The sequence below is a fragment of the Tachysurus vachellii genome, chromosome 26, assembly GCF_030014155.1.
Source record: "Tachysurus vachellii isolate PV-2020 chromosome 26, HZAU_Pvac_v1, whole genome shotgun sequence".
Taxonomy (NCBI): Eukaryota; Metazoa; Chordata; class Actinopteri; order Siluriformes; family Bagridae; genus Tachysurus; species Tachysurus vachellii.
The window spans coordinates 15,476,024-15,496,849 of NC_083485.1; the positions used below are offsets into that span (position 1 = coordinate 15,476,024).

General features: G+C 42.1%; 1 protein-coding gene across 1 annotated transcript in view; it reads right to left on the minus strand.

Annotated features, from left to right (window-relative positions):
- Positions 1 to 5: 5 nt before the first annotated feature.
- The window catches only part of brinp1 (bone morphogenetic protein/retinoic acid inducible neural-specific 1), a 119,272-nt gene continuing 98,451 nt past the window's right edge, over positions 6 to 20,826 (minus strand). The window contains exons 6-8 of the mRNA XM_060863605.1: positions 16,127 to 16,363; positions 12,684 to 12,906; positions 6 to 4,749 (exon numbers count right to left, since the gene is read on the minus strand). Coding sequence (XP_060719588.1) covers positions 3,609 to 4,749; positions 12,684 to 12,906; positions 16,127 to 16,363 — 1,601 coding nt within the window. The 3' untranslated portion in view covers positions 6 to 3,608. The remainder of the gene's footprint in view (positions 4,750 to 12,683; positions 12,907 to 16,126; positions 16,364 to 20,826) is intronic.

Below are 20,826 nucleotides of genomic sequence, written 5' to 3' on the forward strand. Positions count from 1 at the left end.
CACTCTGGAGAAAGACGTGTGCAGGGAATCGAATAATGCTTTATAACGTACTCAACGTGGACTTTAGTATCTGTGTGAGACGGCGTTCGGGTTTGTTTTTAATAAATGTCGTGACAGCTGGACGCTCGGCTGTGCGTACGTGGACGAGCAAAGAAACCGGTCAGGGTTCAGAATCAGCAGGTGGACAATAAAAAACAGGAATAAGAGTCTGTCGGTTTCACAAAAAAATCACTTCTAAAAATAAAGAAAAATAATAAAAATAAAATAATATTTCCTCTGACATCAGATACATTCATTAATATAGAGTTATGTTAATGGTCCATTTCCTACAATCCCAGTAGCTCATGAATCACAGCCAAGGGGTTTTTATGGTTTGTTTTTTTAACAACTAAAGTAATAAATAAATTAAATCACAAACATCATGATTCATTTGTAATCTAAACAAAGCTTTTTACACCTGAAATATTTCTGTGTGTAAACTCTGCTGAACACAATTCTGGCTTGATGTAGTCAGAGGTTTCACACTGCTCCTCCTTTCTCCTACTTAACACTGAATCCTGGCTCTTCATGAATCTGACCTCGGTTCACTCTGTACATTAAAACCCTGCTGCAAACTCCTTCTCATTTGCATATTCGTGCATCGACAGTCCTGATTGGACAAATCCAGCTCCTCTTTAAATAACGTCACGTCTCACACTTGGTGGACCTGGGATCGAACTCACAACCTTCCGATTGGTAGCCCAACACCTTAACCACACCTTAACCGAACTCACAACCTTCAGATTGGTAGCTCAACACGTTAACCACTAGGCTACCATATGCCCCCATACATCAGTGAGGAGAAACCTTCAGGTCTGTGCTTCTGCACCTGAGCACGTTCTGTTATCTTTCACAGCTTTATGCAGTTTTTATGCTCGTTTTAAGTTTGTCGTGACGTCGACTAGCCGTTTGTTCGTCCGTATCCGACTTCCTCTAATTTCTCGGTGTGCCGTATTTCCCCTTCGCTCCGGAGAGCACTTCCGTGATGTTCACAGTGTGTTTTGTCTCCTGATTCTATCTACCGAGCCATTTTTGTTCAGTGATGTTCAGCTACTTCCTGGTTTTAACATGATATGTGGTTTACACACGCTGCTGACTTTCTGATTGGGTTTCTGTTGCTAAGCGACCAGCCATAACAGTCTAACAGCATGGTTTCTCATTAGTTAACACTGTAACACTGCTTCTACATCACGGGTGTGAATTACACCATCGTCTACTCGGGGAAAATTGGGGTTTAAAACCACGATAACAAGACGTTAAACGCAGCGTATAAAGACGTGGTGTGTTTTCTGTAAAATATCAATAGATATCGCTAGTCAAAATGGCTAACGAATACATTTATATACTGTGTATTACACACTCTGAACTATTAAGCAAAACAAAATGAATATAAACGAAATAAAGTTGTATATTTGCGTCTGAATTCTCTGATTTTGTCCAGACGAAGGAAACGATTGTAGCGCTCGAACACTTTGAACCTCTGTTGTGAAATTAGGAAAAGTGTTCTGGAAATAAAAGGAAGGAAAATGATGATGAAATATTCATCCCTCATGCCTCAGTGATGTTAATGCAGAAGCTGCTTGGAAGTGGTAGAGACAAGCACGGCTCTTCGTATTAAATATAGCATTTTTAATGAGAAATAGATTATTATATGAAACATTCATTTGAAGAAAGCTGATTATAGTTTTTTTTCTTTCTTTTTCCAACAGAACAGCAGAAATTACATAGACAAGGTAGTGAAAGCTGTTTGCCGATCAGACCCATGGCGAGGCGGCGTACCGCGAGGCGGAGTACCGCAAGGTGGCGTATCGCGATGCGGTGCCCGTGTCACACATTCTACATCGTTCTGTAAGAGGCGTACGAAAGGACAGTGTATGTGCTTGTATGCATGGGTGAGGGAGGTCGTGAGGGTGGCGTTCGGCACCGGCTGGTGATTTTTCCTTCTTCTTCAATAAATTAACGCAATGACTCGCAATCCATCCGTCATCTTGTGCTCGAGTTGCCGTGGCTGAAAAAACTGGCGGTGACCTAAGGAAAGCTGTCAAGTTTCATGTTCATGGCTATACCAAGGCAATGAAGCTATTTACACATAATATACATCTTTAAATGTTTTCAGCAAAGGAGGTGACTCAAGTCTCCTATAAATACATGCAGAATACAGAGAGGATGTGGACAAAACTTCCTGTCTGCCCTTTTCAGTACTGACGCACGAAGAAACATAAGATCCGAGAAAAGAGGACGAAAAGAGAATGCCATGGAACCTTTGTGGAAATGGTTAAAGGGATAGGTAGCAGGCACTTAATAAGACTGAATGGTAATTAACAATTAATAATAATAATAATAATTCTAATTAAGAGATCTTAAGGATGACATGGGAATCAGTTTGACAGAAACCGAACTACGAATGTACAAAAACAAAAGAAACAGTTCCAAAAAAGAAGCTTACATCGTACAGTCGCGAGTTTGCGAGGCTAAACTCAACATGACGTCGTTTCACATGTACTCCACATCTGGCTTCAGGAAAACGCCGCAGCGATCCGACGTCTTCGTACTTCGTGATCGTGGACCGTTACGTTACTATACAAACTCATGTATAGGAAATCATTCTCAAAATAAATGCGTACAAGCCTATCATTTTTATTCCCCTGGGAAATATGGCTTTATGTCATCTCTTGCAAGTGTAACGGAATAAAATCAGTCAAAATGAAAAAAAATAAATAAAAAATTGCAAAACATTGACATGACAGAAGTTTCAGGCAGGATGTTTTTCTTTCTTTCTTTTTTTTTTTTCAATAGAATTGATTGCTCACCTTCAAAACCACAGACAAATCGCTCTTGGTCACAAAGCAAAATAAATCAGGATCAGCTTTGGTCGCTCTTTCTCAAATGACGTGAGCGACTAGCAAGCAGCGATTAGCGTTAGGCATCAACACAACTGGAGCTATAAACAGCTGTTTTAGTGGAGAATGTTTCCTTTCTGCCTTGTATCATGCCAAGCACACTCAGAGGGACGATTAAACAGAGGAAGAAGGAACGCTATACAGATAATGACTTCCTGTCGTCTTTAAACTGGATAGACCTAAGACTAGCGAGATGCTCTGTATGCTGAAAGTCTTCAAATTAAAAGAATCTCAAATCTTGTCTGCTTTGCTAATTCTCTACAAACCTTACCCAGTAAAGAATGGCAGTTTCAGATGGACCTTTGTTCCCTCTGAGTAATATCAAGGCCTCTTTGTCATCGTCGGATGTTGAATTTATTAATATATATTTATATATTTATGTTTGTCATTTTTTTTTCTTTTCTTTTAATGATCCATTTGGAAGTGACAGACATGCTTGGACAAATATGGTACAGTCATGTTCATTTTTTTCTTCCTTCAGCAGTGAACTAAAAGGCTTAATCTCTGTATTTTTAGTTTCTTATTTAACAATTACACTTACAAAGTTGTTAATAGTACATCAAAAAAAGCAAAAAAGTCCCAAAGGAAAGGGAAATAAAAAGAATCATTGTACGTCCTCTCCGAATGTTGCTCTGTGGCAAGTTTGCTCCATTTGTTAGCGTTTAACTTTCAGCAAAGTTTGGTAGTCAGATGGTCCGACTGTTTCAAGATCTCCGTGTTGTACATGTCCAATGCGTGATTGACACGGATCATCTCGCTGTTGTTTAGCTTGAGTCGGTGCTTGAGCATACAGGAGAACAGGTCTAGCTGGGGTTTCCCAGGTGCTGCCGGAGGGGCCAGGCGGTTAATCCTGTCCCTGATATCCAGGAGCAGAAGCATGATGGACGAGGATGAGTAAAACTGCGTCCCTTGCGTGTAGGACTGGTTAACCTGCTGGACGGCACTCCGGAGAAGGTCGGAGTTGAAGCGCAAGCTGTAGCCGAACACCTGGATGTCAGAGATCTTTATATAGATCTGCCGCTTGTTGGGGTCGGAGAGGTCCACGGGGCCATGGCCAGTGTCGTTGCGCAGGACAGTGGGCACCTTGGCACGACTGCGCAGGTAGATGTGCACCGTCTCAAAGAAGGTCTTCCAGCGGTTTCCCAACATCAGGGTCCAGTTAAAACATTGCGAATTCTGGAGCCGGACCTTCTCCCAGCGGGGGTACCCATGTTCACCGAACGGCATGCTCCATCCTTCTGAGTGGCTTCCGCTGAATGGGTTGACGTAAACAAAGAACATGGGGTCCATGCTGCTGTTCCGCATCTGACAAATCTTCATGGACAAGCCCACCATCATGTGCAGGTAGTCCATGCGGTTCTTGTTGCTCTTCAACGTCAGAGACATGCGTTTGCGCCAGCGCGGGTCGAAGAAGGTCTCCAGGCGCACTTCGTTGCTGATGAAGGTGGTGTGGATGTACAAGCGCGAGTCCATCTTCTGCAACAGGTACTTCAGCTCCAAGTCCTGAAAGTCCAGATCCGTCTCAAAACTGATGAACTGCTCGCTACGCTCCGAGTCCACGTTTTGCGGTTCGCAGCGCCCACGGTACAGCTTGTAGCCCTTGTTGCACGAGCCGCACTGAGATATGTTAGCCAAACTGCACATGGCGCAGCTGTTGTTGCCGCCGATCACGCACGGGATAGGACGCTGGCACAAAGTGATGCCCGTGTGGCAAACGCACGTGCGCTGGCTCTCCAAGAAGGTGCCCCAGAAGCCATTCTCGTTGCAGTAGAGGAAGGACTGCACTCGGTTCAGCCACTGCAGAACAGACCTGCAAGCGCAAAAAAAAAGAAAACGAACAAAGACAAGTGAATAAAACGGACCATTAACAATGTGCCAAGGCTTGCTGTTGCGGAGGATTAAGTAACCGTCACAGGCTGCTTCAGTTTGCAACGGTCCAATCCGTAAAATGGATAATATACCCTGCCAAAAGAGAGACTTCATTTTTCTATGAATATCACATTCCTTCCCCGTCAGGCATCCTGACCTGTCATTCAGATAAGCAAATGCAAGATTTCATGTCTCTAGACTACGATGACCACGCTTAGTGAAAACCGATGACCTCAACATTCTGCAAATCAGCAGGACCTCCAGCCATCTCCAACCAAACCATTACCCAAAGAGATGACACCAAAGGTGAAGCTGGAAAGATCCTTTATTCAGAAATTCTACTTTTCTTCTCAGGCGTCCCTGGAATAATTAGATCCGAATGTCATTTGCACTTAAGGGATTATGTAGCGCTAATTGGGCTAGAATTTCTCTGACTCTGACTTCACTCATATCCTCAAGTCTCCCAGGACAAAAAAAATCTGTGAATTCTTCATCCGCTGCATATTTAATATGCATCTAATGTAATATTAATACCTACAGTTCTATAGGTTTTAAAGGATTGTGGGGTCATGAAAAAGCTTTCAAAAATCCATGGAATTTATTTCAAAGCAAAGATTTTTTTCTTCCTTTTCCTTTTGTGAAACGTTTGTATCGCTCGGAAAGTTGAAAAATATGGCATATGGAAGCGCAGGGCTGCACTCATAAAGCCTCATAAAGGCCAGCCGAGCATCCGTCTCCATCTCGGCCATCAGTCATGACTTTAACAACTTTGCAAAGTTTCGGTCGAAAATAAAAACGCAGACCTTTCGGAGGTGATTCCGCTGTAAGGCCACGAGGTCTGTGTGATTCACACAAAGAGAAAAACAAAGCACTCACTGAAGAAAGTTGGGGAAATGACCCGTGGTCAGTTCATCGTCTGCATGAACTCGAGTTGTGTATTTTTTTTCGAAATATTCGAAATCCCGTATTAAACAGAGTGGACTCCCGTCTGTCTGTCCGTCTGTCTGTCCGTCTGTCCGTCCGTCTGTCTGTCTGTCCGTTCTCTCCACTCAAGCTGTAGTTTGTATTAATAAATGCAGTCTCTGTACTCGTCAGCTTCACATTTCCTGAACGCTGTCGTCTTTATTCACCAGGATAAACGTCTCATAAAGATTCCGAACGGTTACGTTCAATCTATATAACTCGTCCTGAAATCTGAGTATTACCAAAATGTAATTTTACCTCCGACGTTCTTTAGATTGCGTCCCTGATTAAATCTCTTAAGCTACCAGGTTGATCCGAGAGCTCTTACCGTTTAATATTGTCGCTGGATGTTTATTCGCAATAAGTCGGATTTATGCGGGTTGATGCGTTGGGCTACAATATGTTGTGTTTTGCTTTCTTCTTCGATATGTGACTTCGGAGCAGAGCAACTTGCTGCTTTTATTTCTGCTATTATTATTTCTATATTTATTATTTTGCTGGAGTCAGGCACGGGGGGGAATGATTGGAAACAATTGCTGTTTGTTTTCTGGAGTCACAGTACATTGACGTAACAGTAATCAGACAGCTTTTGGTGCTGGGGATGTGTGTGTGTGTGTGTGTGTGTGTGTGAGAGAGAGAGAGAGAGAGAGAAATGAAAAACCTAGAGGATATTAAAGAAAGGAAAAATAACAATATCTTAGCTAAATTGTGATAAAGAATAAAACCCGGTGTCATGCTGTTCTGGAGAAATAAGCAGCGACAGAGTAGTGTGATGAAGCAGAGATATTGTTCCTAGCATACTGTCGTTCATTATTGTACTAACAGCTTGTTTAATTACACTCAATCAGCAGAAACTCACCGAGGAATATATCATCATTCATTCATTCATCTTCTACCGCTTATCTGAACTACCTCAGGTCACGGGGAGCCTGTGCCTATCTCAGGCGTCATCGGGCATCAAGGCAGGATACACCCTGGAAGGAGTGCCAACCCATCGCAGGGCACACACACACACACTCTCATTCACTCACACAATCACACACTACGGACAATTTTCCAGAGATGCCAATCAACCTACCATGCATGTCTTTGGACCGGGGAGGAAACCAGAGTATCCGGAGGAAACCCCCGGGGCACGGGGAGAACATGCAAACTCCACACACACAAGGTGGAGGTGGGAATCGAACCCGCAACCCTGGAGGTGTGAGGAAAACGTGATAACCACTAAGCCACCGTGTCCCCCCAAGGAATATATGTACAGTAAAAAAAAACTTTTAGAAAAACTTAAAAAAAAACGACGCATAATTTCTAGTTCTAGTTCCATTTATTCGACCGAGAAAAAAAGAACTAAACATACTGTAGCTTGCGAAGTTACCGAGAAACGTGAAACATTATGTCTGAGGGTTACAAAGCGCTTACACTGGAGACTCCTTCCATAAATGTTAAACATGTCCACACAGAAAGCTTCAGCATGGAACAAAACATCAGGTTTTTGTCTGTTAAACCCCCGACACCGACTTCATACGTACCATAAAGATTAACGACGACGCTTCTGCTTCGCCGAGACGAGCCGTGTGGGTGTAACATGAAAAAGCTCCACTCGTTCCTCTCCCTCTGCCCTTTCTCTCTTTCCTCACTATGCCATTCCACCCACTGTTTATTACATTACAACTAATGACAAATGGCCACAATTCCGGCGAGCCTTCAGCCAGGGCAATAACCGCAGTCTGGACTTCTCATAAGCACAGATAGGCTCTGCTCTGCACTTTCCTTCCTCACTGCTGTTTTGATTAAATTTCAAAATGGCAGCTGGGTTTTTTCTTCTTCATCTTTTTTTTTTTTTTTAGATTTTATTCCTTCTAAAGTGAGATAACTTGCTTTGCTTGGAGTTTAAAGAGAATTTCCAGCTGTCTGAACTCCTGCGTTCACACAAGCGACAGTGTTTATTCTGCTCTTGGGACAGGACGCTTTCCTGCTTTTTCTTTTTTAATTTATATTTAATTAAATGTAAAACAACAAAAAAACAATCATTTCAATGAGTTTTAAAACCAGTGTTAATTTTTTATTTTTTTTATTTTTTTTTTTATGATTCAATATTTAAAGAACGACGCGCTATAACAGTAACGTTTAAAAAGCGCTCTGGAGTAAAACTAGAGCCGGAGCTGAGCGTCAGCTTCGTCTTCGTTCCTGCTTGAACACGAGAGTTTTGTGCTGAAATGCTAAACTTATGCATCAGCTGTTTGACTCCAGCAGGGCAGGACTTGCTCACACTGGCTTTTCCTGACGACAGGAAATTGCGCGGCTCGCAAAAAAAAGGCCGCTAATCGAATCAAAGCCGGTTTATTGCTGAGCTGGATTTCCTTCTAAAACTTTACGTTTGTCTCCGGAGCGTCTGTGCGCACTCAGGACCTCGTTCCCATTAACACACGAGAGCAAACGGCTCAAGATAAGTTAGTGCGGGCGTTGAAAAAAGTGCCGCCTCATATATTTTATATGCTATATATTTATATAGGCTGAAGATACTTTTTTTATCATTCAGCACTTTGACATGAGTATAAATAGTTTTGCGTCTTTGGACTTATTACGGCGAGATCGTCTGCAGAATAACAAGAGTTTCGTTTTTTTAGACTTCTCGTGGAATTTATCCGTCGGCGAGTCCGAGGGGATCGAGGGTGCTGTTCGCTTCTAATAATGAGCCACTTGTTTCTGTTCAGCATCAGCAAGAAACTTTCCTTAACAGGCAGCCAAAGAGCAGGACGAGGAAGACGAGCAGGACGAGGAAGACGAGCAGGACAAGGAAGACGAGCAGGACGAGGAAGACGAGCAGGACAGATAAACTAAATCCAGTCCGAGAAGCTGGGATTTAATACGTGTACACTCAGTGACCAGTAAACTCCAGTACATCTGTCTGTCTGACCCAAAGCCATGAATGCGTTTGGTATTTCATCTTCTGTGCCTTTCACAGACTCGATCAAGTTTCCGGCTGTTTCGTGTTTATTATTAAGCTCCAGATACGGTGCACGACATCTACTGTATCTGAATTTCCCTAAAGTAACTTTTATCAACATGGAAAATAATACACTTTTCCAAGGAGATTTCAGAAGCATGAGACAGAAATTGCCACTAAAGCCTTTAATAGGGTAGAAATGATGTCACTAAAGCCTTTAATAGGGTAGAAATGATGTCACTAAAGCCTTAGGGTAGAAATGATGTCACTAAAGCCTTTAATAGGGTAGAAATGATGTCACTAAAGCCTTTAATAGGGTAGAAATGATGTCACTAAAGCCTTAGGGTAGAAATGATGTCACTAAAGCCTTTAATAGGGTAGAAATGATGTCACTAAAGCCTTTAATAGGGTAGAAATGATGTCACTAAAGCCTTTAATAGGGTAGAAATGATGTCAAAGGTCAAACCCAAATATTCAGCTTAAAACTTTAAAATATTCCCGATTCACGTTAGAGTTTTACTCTGTTCACGTGTACAAAAAAAACAAACAAACAAAAAAATACACCATTTTTGTGTGTAAACGCTTCTGTTTATGAATAAACTGAAGGCCGCTCTTGAGAAAGTTACTAAACGATCTCACTTTCACCGAATAATGACTATTTGAAATGAATTATTTAAGCACTTTTATGCAAATAAACAAAGCTTCTTTCACCAAACGTCTCCTTGAGAAATGTGTCGAGCTGAGAGAGAGACAAACTGGTGATAAAGTCAATATTACAAAGCTGAAATGTTCAGAGAAACGAAGCTGAAACACTTGAGACTCAAATATCTTACATCTATATACAACCGTATAGAAGGGAAAAAACTTTACTCAGCAGTCACTTTATATTTAAATATCATTCATTCATTCATTCATTTATTTTCTACCGCTTATCTGAACTACCTAGGGGGGCTTCTGCTAAATGCTAAATGCTAATTGTAAGCATGAGCCCTTAGATGAGTTCAAAACAAAAGAACATTGTGAAGAGTTTAGAGACACAAACAAATGAGTGGAAACGAACCACAGCTGAGCTCTAATCGGTGTGTCCAGGAGCTTTAGGAGCTTTGCGGATATCAGCTGAGGATTCTGGGAGTTGGAGTTCCTGAAAGAAGTCTCATTTCTGACGAAACCTTACAAAGAATCACAGCAGACTAACACTGGATTCTGGATTGTGATTGGTCAGAAGGTTAAACGTAAATCTAAACAGATAAACAGTATGATGTGTCGTTCTTCGTTCATATATTATATTAGCAAGAACATTTCTGGTGTGGCATTTCTGAAGGGGGCACGGTGGCTTAGTGGTTAGCACGTTCGCCTCACACCTCCAGGGTTGGGGGTTCGATTCCCGCCTCCGCCTTGTGTGTGTGGAGTTTGCATGTTCTCCCCGTGCCTCGTGTGGAGTTTCCATGTTTGCATGTAGTGTGTGATTGTGTGAGTGAATGAGAGTGTGTGTGTGTGTGCCCCGTGATGGGTTGGCACTCCGTCCAGGGTGTATCCTGCCTTGATGCCCGTTGATGCCTGAGATAGGCACAGGCTCCCCGTGATCCGAGGTAGTTCGGTTAAGCGATAGAAAATGAATGAATGAATTTCTGGTCTGTTGTTTAGCAACTAACATGTGACTAGGTTTTAAAATTTCAAAGATTTACAACAACCACTGACGCCGTTCCCAATGATGCCGTCCCGATGTCTTCCTTACTAGCAAACAACCGCTATGTGAAGTTTATGCTACCCGAGTGTGCTATATGGATCTGTTTGCTAAATCCTGACCCACGTTATAGACCTGGATTTATAAAACAACATTAAACACAGACTTTCATGCAAATGTTTTGGGAAATCGAATGCTAATTCAGGGCAGTAAATTAGCCAGATACTTTGAACTGTATACACAGGTCCTGTTCATACAAAGGAATGGAACAGACAAACCTCCTCCTGCCTTGTGGAATAAACAGTTAGGGCAGAAATGCAAAGTGGCCATTTAATTTTCGTGCTACAGAGAGCGCTGATAAGGCTGAAGGTCTTCGTTTACTTTGCAGTATAATGACACATTCCTCCATTTCTACTTAATCTCTCTCTCTCTCTCTCTCTCTCTCTCTCTCTCTCTCTCTCTCTCTCTCTCTCCTTCCCCTCTGTGCTGTCACATGTCCTTGATGTTTGCCCTGCCGAGTCCTGACTACACTCTGCTCTCCTTTGATAACGCTACGGCACAAAACCTTGTCAAAGCCGCCATTGAAGCGTGGATGCGCTGCCTCCACATTAGACAACTGACGTCCTTGCCGTCCACAACAAACACACCTCCACCTCCACCACCGCAACACTCTGACTCTCACTCAAACAAAACTCGCTGGAATTTTCTTCCCAACCTGCCACATTTCCAACCTTTTATGTGACTATCAGATCTTCCCTTGATTTTCCCAGAGCTCGCTTTCTTCTCTCTGTGTTTTTTTTTTTTTTCACTGAGCATACATGTTCAGATCTAATCTGCTTGTCAAGTCTGCCAGCATGTTGCGGAGAAGGAAAAGTCTGCCATGGCACGGCGGTTTCTTCTCCAGCTGTGTTTTTGAGGACCTTTTCAGAGTTCTGGATCGGTACTCAAACAATGAAACTAAGCTTTAGAGGACGTACTTGTTTCTCTAGACCGTTGTTGGTGGTGTGAAATGTAGGGAACTTGATCTCCAGGAGAATATCTGAATACTGTATATTTGTGTTTATGTCTATCATTTCAACGTGAAGTCTGACGTCACAACGTGGCTACATCTTTCACGCGTGTTACGGCCCGACGACGTGTTCGGAAACTCAACTAAACGAGGGTTACAAAGGTACGATCTCTGATTGTAACTTTTCTACACAAAATGTATACAGAACTTTGTGAAATATTTATTGCCTTTAACCCTGTCAGGGTTTCAGTTGCAGACTAGCCTCAGGTTCATGTTTCACAAGCTGACGCAGTATCTGATCTCTTTTCTGATTCCTGTTCACTTTTCTGGCCACAAGCTTCACAAACTTCCAATATAACCTTGGCTTTGGAGAAAAATCAATATCATTTCAAAGCTGAGACCTCACTACATCTCCAAAACCTCGGCCTCGAGACTCGCGGCTGACAAACTATCAGCTGTATCTTGATATCTTATGGGTGCTTTTTCAGGCCACAGGCTTTAGTATCTTCACTGTTACTAGTTAAATTCACACCATTTCAAGGAACTTTTAGTTCCTCGGTGGATTTTTTTATTACAACAAAGCCAATGTCTTGGATTTTATTTCATTAGAAACAAAATTTGCTAATTTGTGTTTTACTTGTGTATCTGGCTAGTCATCCGAGTCACCTATGCTAGCTAGCTAGTTTAGCTTACTTTAGCCACTGAGCTTGAGTGAGCTCACATGTTCTTAACTGCTAAATATTTACTCAGACTTCACGGCCTATCAAAAGTCATTTTAAAGTGTTTTCTAAACATCTAGCTAACATTAATAACCACTGTACCTAGGTAGCGATCTACATTGTGTGTGTGTGTGTGTGTGTAGTGTGTAGTGTGTATGCTCACTACACAGTCCTTGCTGTTTTTCTGAGATGATTTATGCTAATGACCAATGAGAACATTTTGGGATATTTTTAGGGTGAAAATGTCCCTCGGTGCTCTTGTCTGATCACCATGTCCGGTTTGCACCATTAAACCTGATATTACATCTTCAGTGATTGCTTACTCTGGTCTATGGCTTTATTACACACAAACACACACACATACGCACACACACACATGCTATAATTTTTTTTGCAGTAAAGTGTTTGATTTTGAATTTATTTCATTATTCTTTAGAGATTGTGTGCGTGTGTGTGTGTTTGTGTGTATGTGTGTGTGTGTGTGTGTGTGTGTGTGTGTGTGTGTGTGTGTGCGTGTTTGTGTGTGTTTGTGTGTGTGTGTGTGTATGCTCACCTCTCTCTGGGCATCTGATGGTTGGGGTTGTGATGACAGCGGATGCTAAGGCTGAACAGTTTACGTGCCGTGCGCTGAATCTTCAGCCTCAGGACCTCGAGGGAGCTCTGAAGCAGCCGGTAACGAGCCTGCAGGTCCCAGTCGCTCCCCCACAGCAAGTGAACACTGCTCACCGGCAGGAAGTGTGTGGAGGGCAGACGCTTTAGGAACGACTTGAATTCATCTGACAGGTGTGTGTGTGTGTGTGTGTGAGAGAGAGAGAGAGAGAGAGAGAGATAGAGAGAGAGAATGTGTTCATTAAAGCAGTTGCACCTTCATCAGTTTAACGCTGCATAATGAGATTTAGCACTCGCGGCTCCAAACACTACATGAGGTGCATTTCAGATACTATTAACACCAAAACCTCTACAACAGATCCACAATATTTTTTTTAAATAATAAATATGATAAAAGAAAAATCTTCATTATTGACACATGAATTGACGCAAATCATTCAATGACTGTCAGCTTTATTTATTTATTTATTTATTTATTTATTTACTTGCTTATTTATTTATTTATTTATTTATTTAAAAAATTTCAGATACTGAAAATTTGAACATACCATCTTTTGTAGAAGTCTTTAAAATATTTTATTTGAATAATAATAATAATAATAATAATAATAATAATAATAATAATAATAATAATAATAATAACAACAACAACAACAACAACAATAGAAGAAGATTTAAAAAAGAATATTCTGGGCTTGATTTTGAAGCCTTCTATCTATCTATCTATCTATCTATGAATCTATCTATCTATCTATCTATCTATCTATCTATCTATCTATCTATCTATCTATCTATCTATCTATCTATCTATCTGTCTGTCTATCTATATTACATTTTTAAAGCTCTTGGTTTAAACAGTAAGTATCCGAACCTTCCATTTCATTTTTAAGTTACTTCGGACTATTAACTCAAGTGTACATGACACTTATTTCTCAAGCCTTTAAAGTCAATCATATTCATATTCAGAGCAGATTGAAATGAGTTGGCCTTGACTTTTGTGAGCCCGGATTCAGGTGTTGTGATGTTTTTAAAAGCAGAGCGATGTGAGACAGAAACAGGGAGCGTTCCAGCGTTATCTCTGGCAGCTAGCCCTCGGCACGGTGCAGAAACTCCTCCATAAATATTTTTTGCAGCCTGGCTTTATCGACAGCGTTGTTATAATGGTGTCAGTATGAGCTCTGAGAGATCTGCTAATGCACACGCTTGCTGCTTTAAATGTGTTTGGTGTGCGATGCGATTGACCCTGCGTTACACTGTTGTAGATTATAAGGTCTGACATCTAATTCAGAGTGTAGCCGAGTGCCTTGTGGAAATAGCGTCGTAAATTGGAAAGGACATAAAACACTCTGCGGCTGGTGTAGACTCGGTGTAGGTGAGGCACTCGGTGCACCGCACACTCTGTCATGGCCTGCGGCTTTTAGCTTCAGTTTGCTCTTTGTGTCGAGTTTGCGCATGAATCCAGTACGGACTCTAACCCGAATCAACCTGTAACGCTAATGTGCTAACACACTTGTAGGATAACTTGTAGAATCTGGGCGTTATTCTTTTTTTTCACGATTGACCCCATATGTGAGAAATAAAACATGACGTGTCAGTCTGTTACCAAAAACAATCACTGACGCACCGCCCGACTCTCCAGATCTCTGATGGTGATCCTCCCAGTGGATCCTGGTCTTCCTCCATCGCAGAGTGATGAGGCTAGTAAGTGCTTGGCCCCCTAAATCGCTCCTTTGCCATATTATACATTTTATTTGCAGCCAATTTATTTTGGGTCATAAAGTCCCAGGTTAAAATGTTCACCCATGCCTGCTTGATTATATTTGATATTATTCTATAAAGTATTGCACTGATAATGCTTAGATTTCTTCAAAGTTTCCAGAAAGGCAAAGTTCTGAGTACACGTCCATCCAATCAACCGATTAACCGTTTCAAACAATTACTGTGTCCCGACCGGAGCAATGATGCGTCTCAGAAGACCGCTTTGTGCCTTTTGCTGACTTTCGTTTTATTTTTCCTCCCCCGTCCGCTTTCCTTTCCGTGTTTATCACACACCCAGGACCGGTTCGTTTATTGCCAGGCCCGTCTCCAGAAATATTGCGTCGACCTTGAGGCCTTCAAACTCAATTTGAGTGTCCTCTGTTCACTATAAGTATATCTGAGTGTCAGGTTTTATTTGGGCCTTTTATTACTTGTTAATAATACATAAGCTGTGAGGCTGGTGTGGTAGATATTACGTTGTGTCCTCAGAGATGAACCTATTTTGGTTATTTTTTCTCTTTTCGTGTGGTGTGTACGGGGAGCGCTGGGTCGATGTGCCAGTTCTGTGGCTTGCATAAATTTGTCTGGGTCTGAATATCGGCTCTGCTTTTTCTAAGAGAAAAGACACTGAGTGGCAGATATGATATAGGGAAAATGAATACAATACCCAAACATACAGTATGAAAACCGTCATCTATTCCGTGGTATTTGGTTTACTTCGTGTGTACTTCTTGCATTGACGTCATCTTTAGCCGCTCAGTGTAAATATCAAGTACGGATGGTTCAGGGACTGGATGTCCAACTTAAAGACCACTTGAAACCTTTCACGTCCCCACGTCCTTTTCCCTCCAGCGAGCCGACATTTCTGCCTGATGTATTATTTTATTCACGCTTTTTTCTGAACAGTGCTTTAAGACTTTATTTCGAGTTTTCTGAGCGAACGCAGAGGCAGCAGTTGTACCAAACTTCGCTCTTCGAGTCAATTCACCGAAGGTGACAGGACGTACAGTAGGACGTCCGAGTGGTCCTTGTGGACGCTACTTTCTCTTTACACCGATTTATGGCCTGTGAATAATCTGTTAGTCTGGATATGAAAATTTAAACTGAATTAGACTAAAAGACTAAAATCAGAATGTTTTGTAACGTTGCAGTCTTTAGCAGAAAGATGATATATAGCACGTCGTGTGTAAAATGCAGGAGACGTCGTCTGCTCGTAAAATGGCCCCTGAAGCGAAGGTTCTTTCGCTCGGCTGTAAAACGTGGATTCTCACTGAGCTTTTTTGATCATACTGAGCTCTGTAGATCGAGGCAGAAAGGCTAAAATTGACTGTCGCGAGGAGCCTCTCTTCTCTGACAGAAGGCATGACAGCCTGTGAATAATTCATGGACGCTTTATTGGAGATCGGCTGAGCGGCGTTCAAATGTGGCACCGCTCCAAAGTCAGGTGGCTCGCAGATTGTGGAAAAATTTTTTACAATGCTTTACTGATTAAAATATAGCAGAAAACGATTCAATTAGAACCTCCGTCCCTGAAGAATCAAATCAATCGACTCATTTTGAAAGAGTCGTTTGAAATCGTTGGCGCTATACTGTATCATTAAATAAAAGGTAGAAAAGTTTCAAAGTTACCTGAGTTTTCGAAGTCCTTGTAGGAAGCCGCCCAGGACTCGGACATTCCCCGGAGCGTGTTCTCCATGATCTGCAGGTCGGTGGTGGGACAGTTGCATTGTGGGAATTCATCAGCGCACTGGCAGATGCACTGGTTGCTGCGACACACATACTCTCCCTCGCCGTTGCACATGATGTAGCTTAAAGCGGACTGCACAAACTTCTCCTGCAGGTACTCAGGAAGAATCACCTGGAGACCTGAGGAGAACATTCAGAGACTGGTGGTTATTGATGACATTAAAGAGAACCTTGAGGAAGCACAAGAACCAAACGGGGATTACAGAAATATGGGAACATGTTCTCTGTGGACACCACACGCTCTCGGGCTCTGCCAAAAATGTCCAATAGATGTAACACCAGAAGATGTGCAGAAGATCAGGACAGTCCTCATTAAACAGACAACTTAATACTGCCTGCCTCATGCTAGCTGGAAAATACACGAGTGTGTCCACATCATTCAGAATATTTTATATTTATTTTATACGTTCTTCAAATATTGATTACTGGAAGAATGATTTATTCCAAAACACAACATGAGCAAGGTCACACTAGCAGACTGGAGAGAGGAGAGAAAATTGAAAGAAAAAAAAAAAGCTGCATGAATAATAAAACAGTAAGTGGTCAGATATCTCTACAGCTTCTGAAGGATGGCCAAACAACCAGCAAAGCCCCAAAAGCCAGCAAGAAATGTCTCCAAATATCAATCAGCAAAAAAAATGACAGGATGTTAAAATGAATACAGAATTTAAGTCTTTGTCTATTGGTTAGTATCAGTCTTTAACTCTTAGGCTTTTAGTTAGTCTCAGTCTTTAACTCTCAGGCTCTTAGTTAGTCTCAGTCTTTAACTCTCAGGCTCTTAGTTAGTCTCAGTCTTTAACTCTTAGGCCCTTAGTTAGTCTCAGTCTTTCACTCTCAGGCTCTTAGTTAGTCTCAGTCTTTAACTCTCAGGCTCTTAGTCTCAGTCTTTAACTCTCAGGTTCTAAGTTACTCTGTCTTTAAGTCTCTGGATCTTGGTAAGTCTCAGTCTTTAACTCTCAGGCTCTCAGTTAGTTCTTAGTCTTTAACTTTCAGGCTCTTAGTTAGTCTCAGTTTTAAAGTCTTTGATGCTTGGTTAGTCTCAGTCTTTAACTATCAGGCTTTTAGTGAGTCTCAGTCTTTTAAGTCTCTGGATCTTGGCAAGTCTAAGTCTTTAACTCTCAGGCTCTCAGTTAGTCTCAGTCTTTAACTCTCAGGCTCTCAGTTAGTCTCAGTCTTTAACTCTCAGGCTCTTAGTTAGTCTCAGTCTTTAGGTCTTTGTCACTTGGTTAGTCTCAGTCTTTAACTCTTAGGCTCTTAGTTAGTCTCAGTCTTTAACTCTCAGGCTCTCAGTTAGTCTCAGTCTTTAACTCTCAGGCTCTCAGTTAGTCTCAGTCTTTAGGTTTTTGACACTTGGTTAGTCTCAGTCTTAAAGTCTCTGGATCTTAAGTAGTCTGAGTTTTAAAAGTTCTGACTCCTTGTTAGTCTCAGTCTTGGTTCGTCTATGTATTTAAGGCACTTGGTCAGTTTTTCTGATAAAACACAGCCTCCAAATGAGCATGATGAGGCAGTGAGCTGTTGGCCAAGACTTCCCCTGCTTCCTTCTTTTCATCCCACCCAAGTACCAGTGTGTGAAGATTGAAATCCTGCATCCAGTGATTTTCTCTGCATGACGCACAATTTGCTGTAATTTCTGCTGGCAAGACAAGATGATGATGCAAAGGCAGAGCAGAATATGATGGAGGCTGCGATGACTGATTCTATTACAGCTGTGTGTGAGAGAGCATTAGCAGAGGCATTTCCCACACAGGTCAGATATCCATCTGGAAAATACCACAAGTACAAAAAGCAAGGCTTATGTTCTGTCATGACGTCGAGCCTCTGCGTGTGTGAGAGCGTGTGTGAGTTTACACGATGAGGAAGTTTAGCCGCAGGTCGCTTTGACTTTGAAACGTCCCTCACGGGTGGGAGGGGCTCGCTGTAATGGGATAAAAAGGAGCCGTGATTGATGCGTTCTGTCCTGATCTGTTTCGGCTTATTTACCAGGCCACACATTATATCCTTTCATGCGTGTGTGTGCCGTGAGAGTCATTCAAAGAGAGAGAGAACGAACGAGAGAACAAAGAACGAGCGAGAGTATTTGTTTCTCAGACACACATCCAGAAAGTTCAGAAGAAGAGAACCAGTTAAAGGAGGGTGAAGAGAGGACATCCAAAGTACTCCAGGCATCCGGGAGCAAGTGCATTAGAGACAGAGTGCATCTAGAGCTCGGTAAAAGCTTGTTCATTTTATTTTTTTTTCTGAGAGCCACAAAGCTAAAAACGCTATAAAATCCTTCGTGATAAAACTATAAAGCCTTTATTATCACTCCAAAGCATTCAAGCCGTTCTCAATACATCAGATGTATAAATTCTAGATGAAAGACTTGAGACAGAAAAGACAAAGTCCCAGAAAAGTCCAATTAAATGTAAGGAAAAAGAGAAGAAGCGCTGTGACACACACACTGTATAAGCAATCATTAAAAAAAGAGCTTATTTATTATGTCGCTTTGTAGAAGCCAACATTCTGTTTTCCTATTTCAGCTTAGACAAAAATTTAGAAAATTTAATGCGGCCTAGAGCTTTCGAGCCACATGCACCAAATTCAAATATGTTGTAGACGCTGGTCTGAAGTTTGTTGCTGTTACTTTTCTAAGCAATCCGAGTACCGGTACTTCCGGTACCAGATCTCAAAATGGCCTTTTTTCCCATAGACTCCCATTATAAACTTTGGAGGTTTATAACTCGGCAAGCTTTCGACAGGACAGCTCCTTTAGGGTGATACTCTGAACAAAGGTTTAAATTGATGCACCGACTGACCTTTCTGTTGTGCCGCAGCCCCGCCCCCAAAATATGCTAAAAAAAAACTTTTTACAACCTGGACATGTGACATATCAAAACACTCAGAACAATAAGGGGAACTTCCTCACGTGTATTCTGATGACATCACATGCTCATCTCCACTTGCCTCCAAATGTTTTGGCACCCTATCTTTCTGTCCACTTGCCTCCAAAAGAAACATTGTCCCTTATTGTAACACTGTCGCCTCCAAAAAGCACGACACAAATCTAGTTAGTTATTTGTTATTATAAGCACTAAACAAACAAACAAACAAACAAACAAATTTTTAAAAGTTTTGTCTCCCGTTCTGAATATTCATTGGGTCACGGGGAGCCTGTGCCTATCTCAGGCGTCATTGGGCATCAAGGCTGGATACACCCTGGACAGAGTGCCAACCCATCACAGGGCACACACACTCTCATTCACTCACACACTACGGACAATTTTCCAGAGATGCCAATCAACCTACCATGCATGTCTTTGGACCGGAGGAGGAAACCGGAGTACCCGGAGGAAACCCCCGAGGCACGGGGAGAACATGCAAACTCCACACACACAAGGCGGAGGTGGGAATCGAACCCGCAACCTTGGAGGTGTGAGACGAACGTGCTAACCACTAAGCCACCGTGTATCACCCCCCCCCCCCCCCCCCGTTCTGCATATAATCTTCTCTAATCTAAATAATATCTCAAACTCCACATTTCACATCTCTGCTTTCGAATCATCTCGCCTCTAATATCCGACCCTGTCTCGTCACCTACCTCTCTTTTTTTTTCCGATGTTATGTAATTATAGAGGTGCGTGTTCACTTTTTTTAATTTAACATTCATAAGGAATGCAAACTTTTCCAATTAACTCTGTATATCCGCAATAATTGAATAAAGATTTAGCAATAACTCGGCGGCTTGGACCTGGGCGTGTTATTGTTCATCCTGGAATTAACAGAAAGTTTTGCGGTGTGTAAACTCAGCAGGTTTGGAGGGAAAATGACGCTTTCTCATAACAAAGCCCTGGAATTTACATACGCCATGATTTTATGGACAGAAAAGCGAGGAGGCTAATGTTATGTTCGGTGATTGGGTTTGCTCCTTTATTTATTTCTTATTCCCACACACACACACACACACACACACACACACACACACACACACACACACACACACACACTTCTCTGCTGTACTTCAGTGCTGATGTGAAAAAAGCCAGAGGTGCCATGAGTGTGTAAGAGCTGATTCATATCTGACCACAAAGAGCTGGATGGCACCAGTGTGTGTCTCTCTCTCTCTCTCTCTCTCTCTCTCACTCTCTCTCACTCTCTCTCTCTCCCTCTCTCTCTCTCTCTCTCTCTCTCTCTCTCCCATCTTTGAGCCAGTATTCATTTAGCATGATGTCTTCTTGGGCCTGAGACTTTAATGTGATTTGTGGATGAATCCAGATGGTGAGATTACGGATGAGTGCAGCTCGCCGGTGGTGGCAGCGGTGCCAACGGCCCTGAGTTCACAATAACAGCTCTCACTCCTCTTTGCTCCCTCGTTCTCTCACTCATTCTCTCTCTGTTTCTCCTTGTTACACTGCCACAGCACTGCTACTAGGCCTATTAATCACACCCAGAGCTGGGCTTCACCTCACACACTCTCTAACACTCACTCTCACACTTTCACATACACTATCTCTCTCTCTCTCTCTCTCTCTCTCTCTCTCTCTCTCTCTCTCTCTGTAACACACTCTCTTTCTTACACTCTCTAACACTCACACACTCTCTCTTAT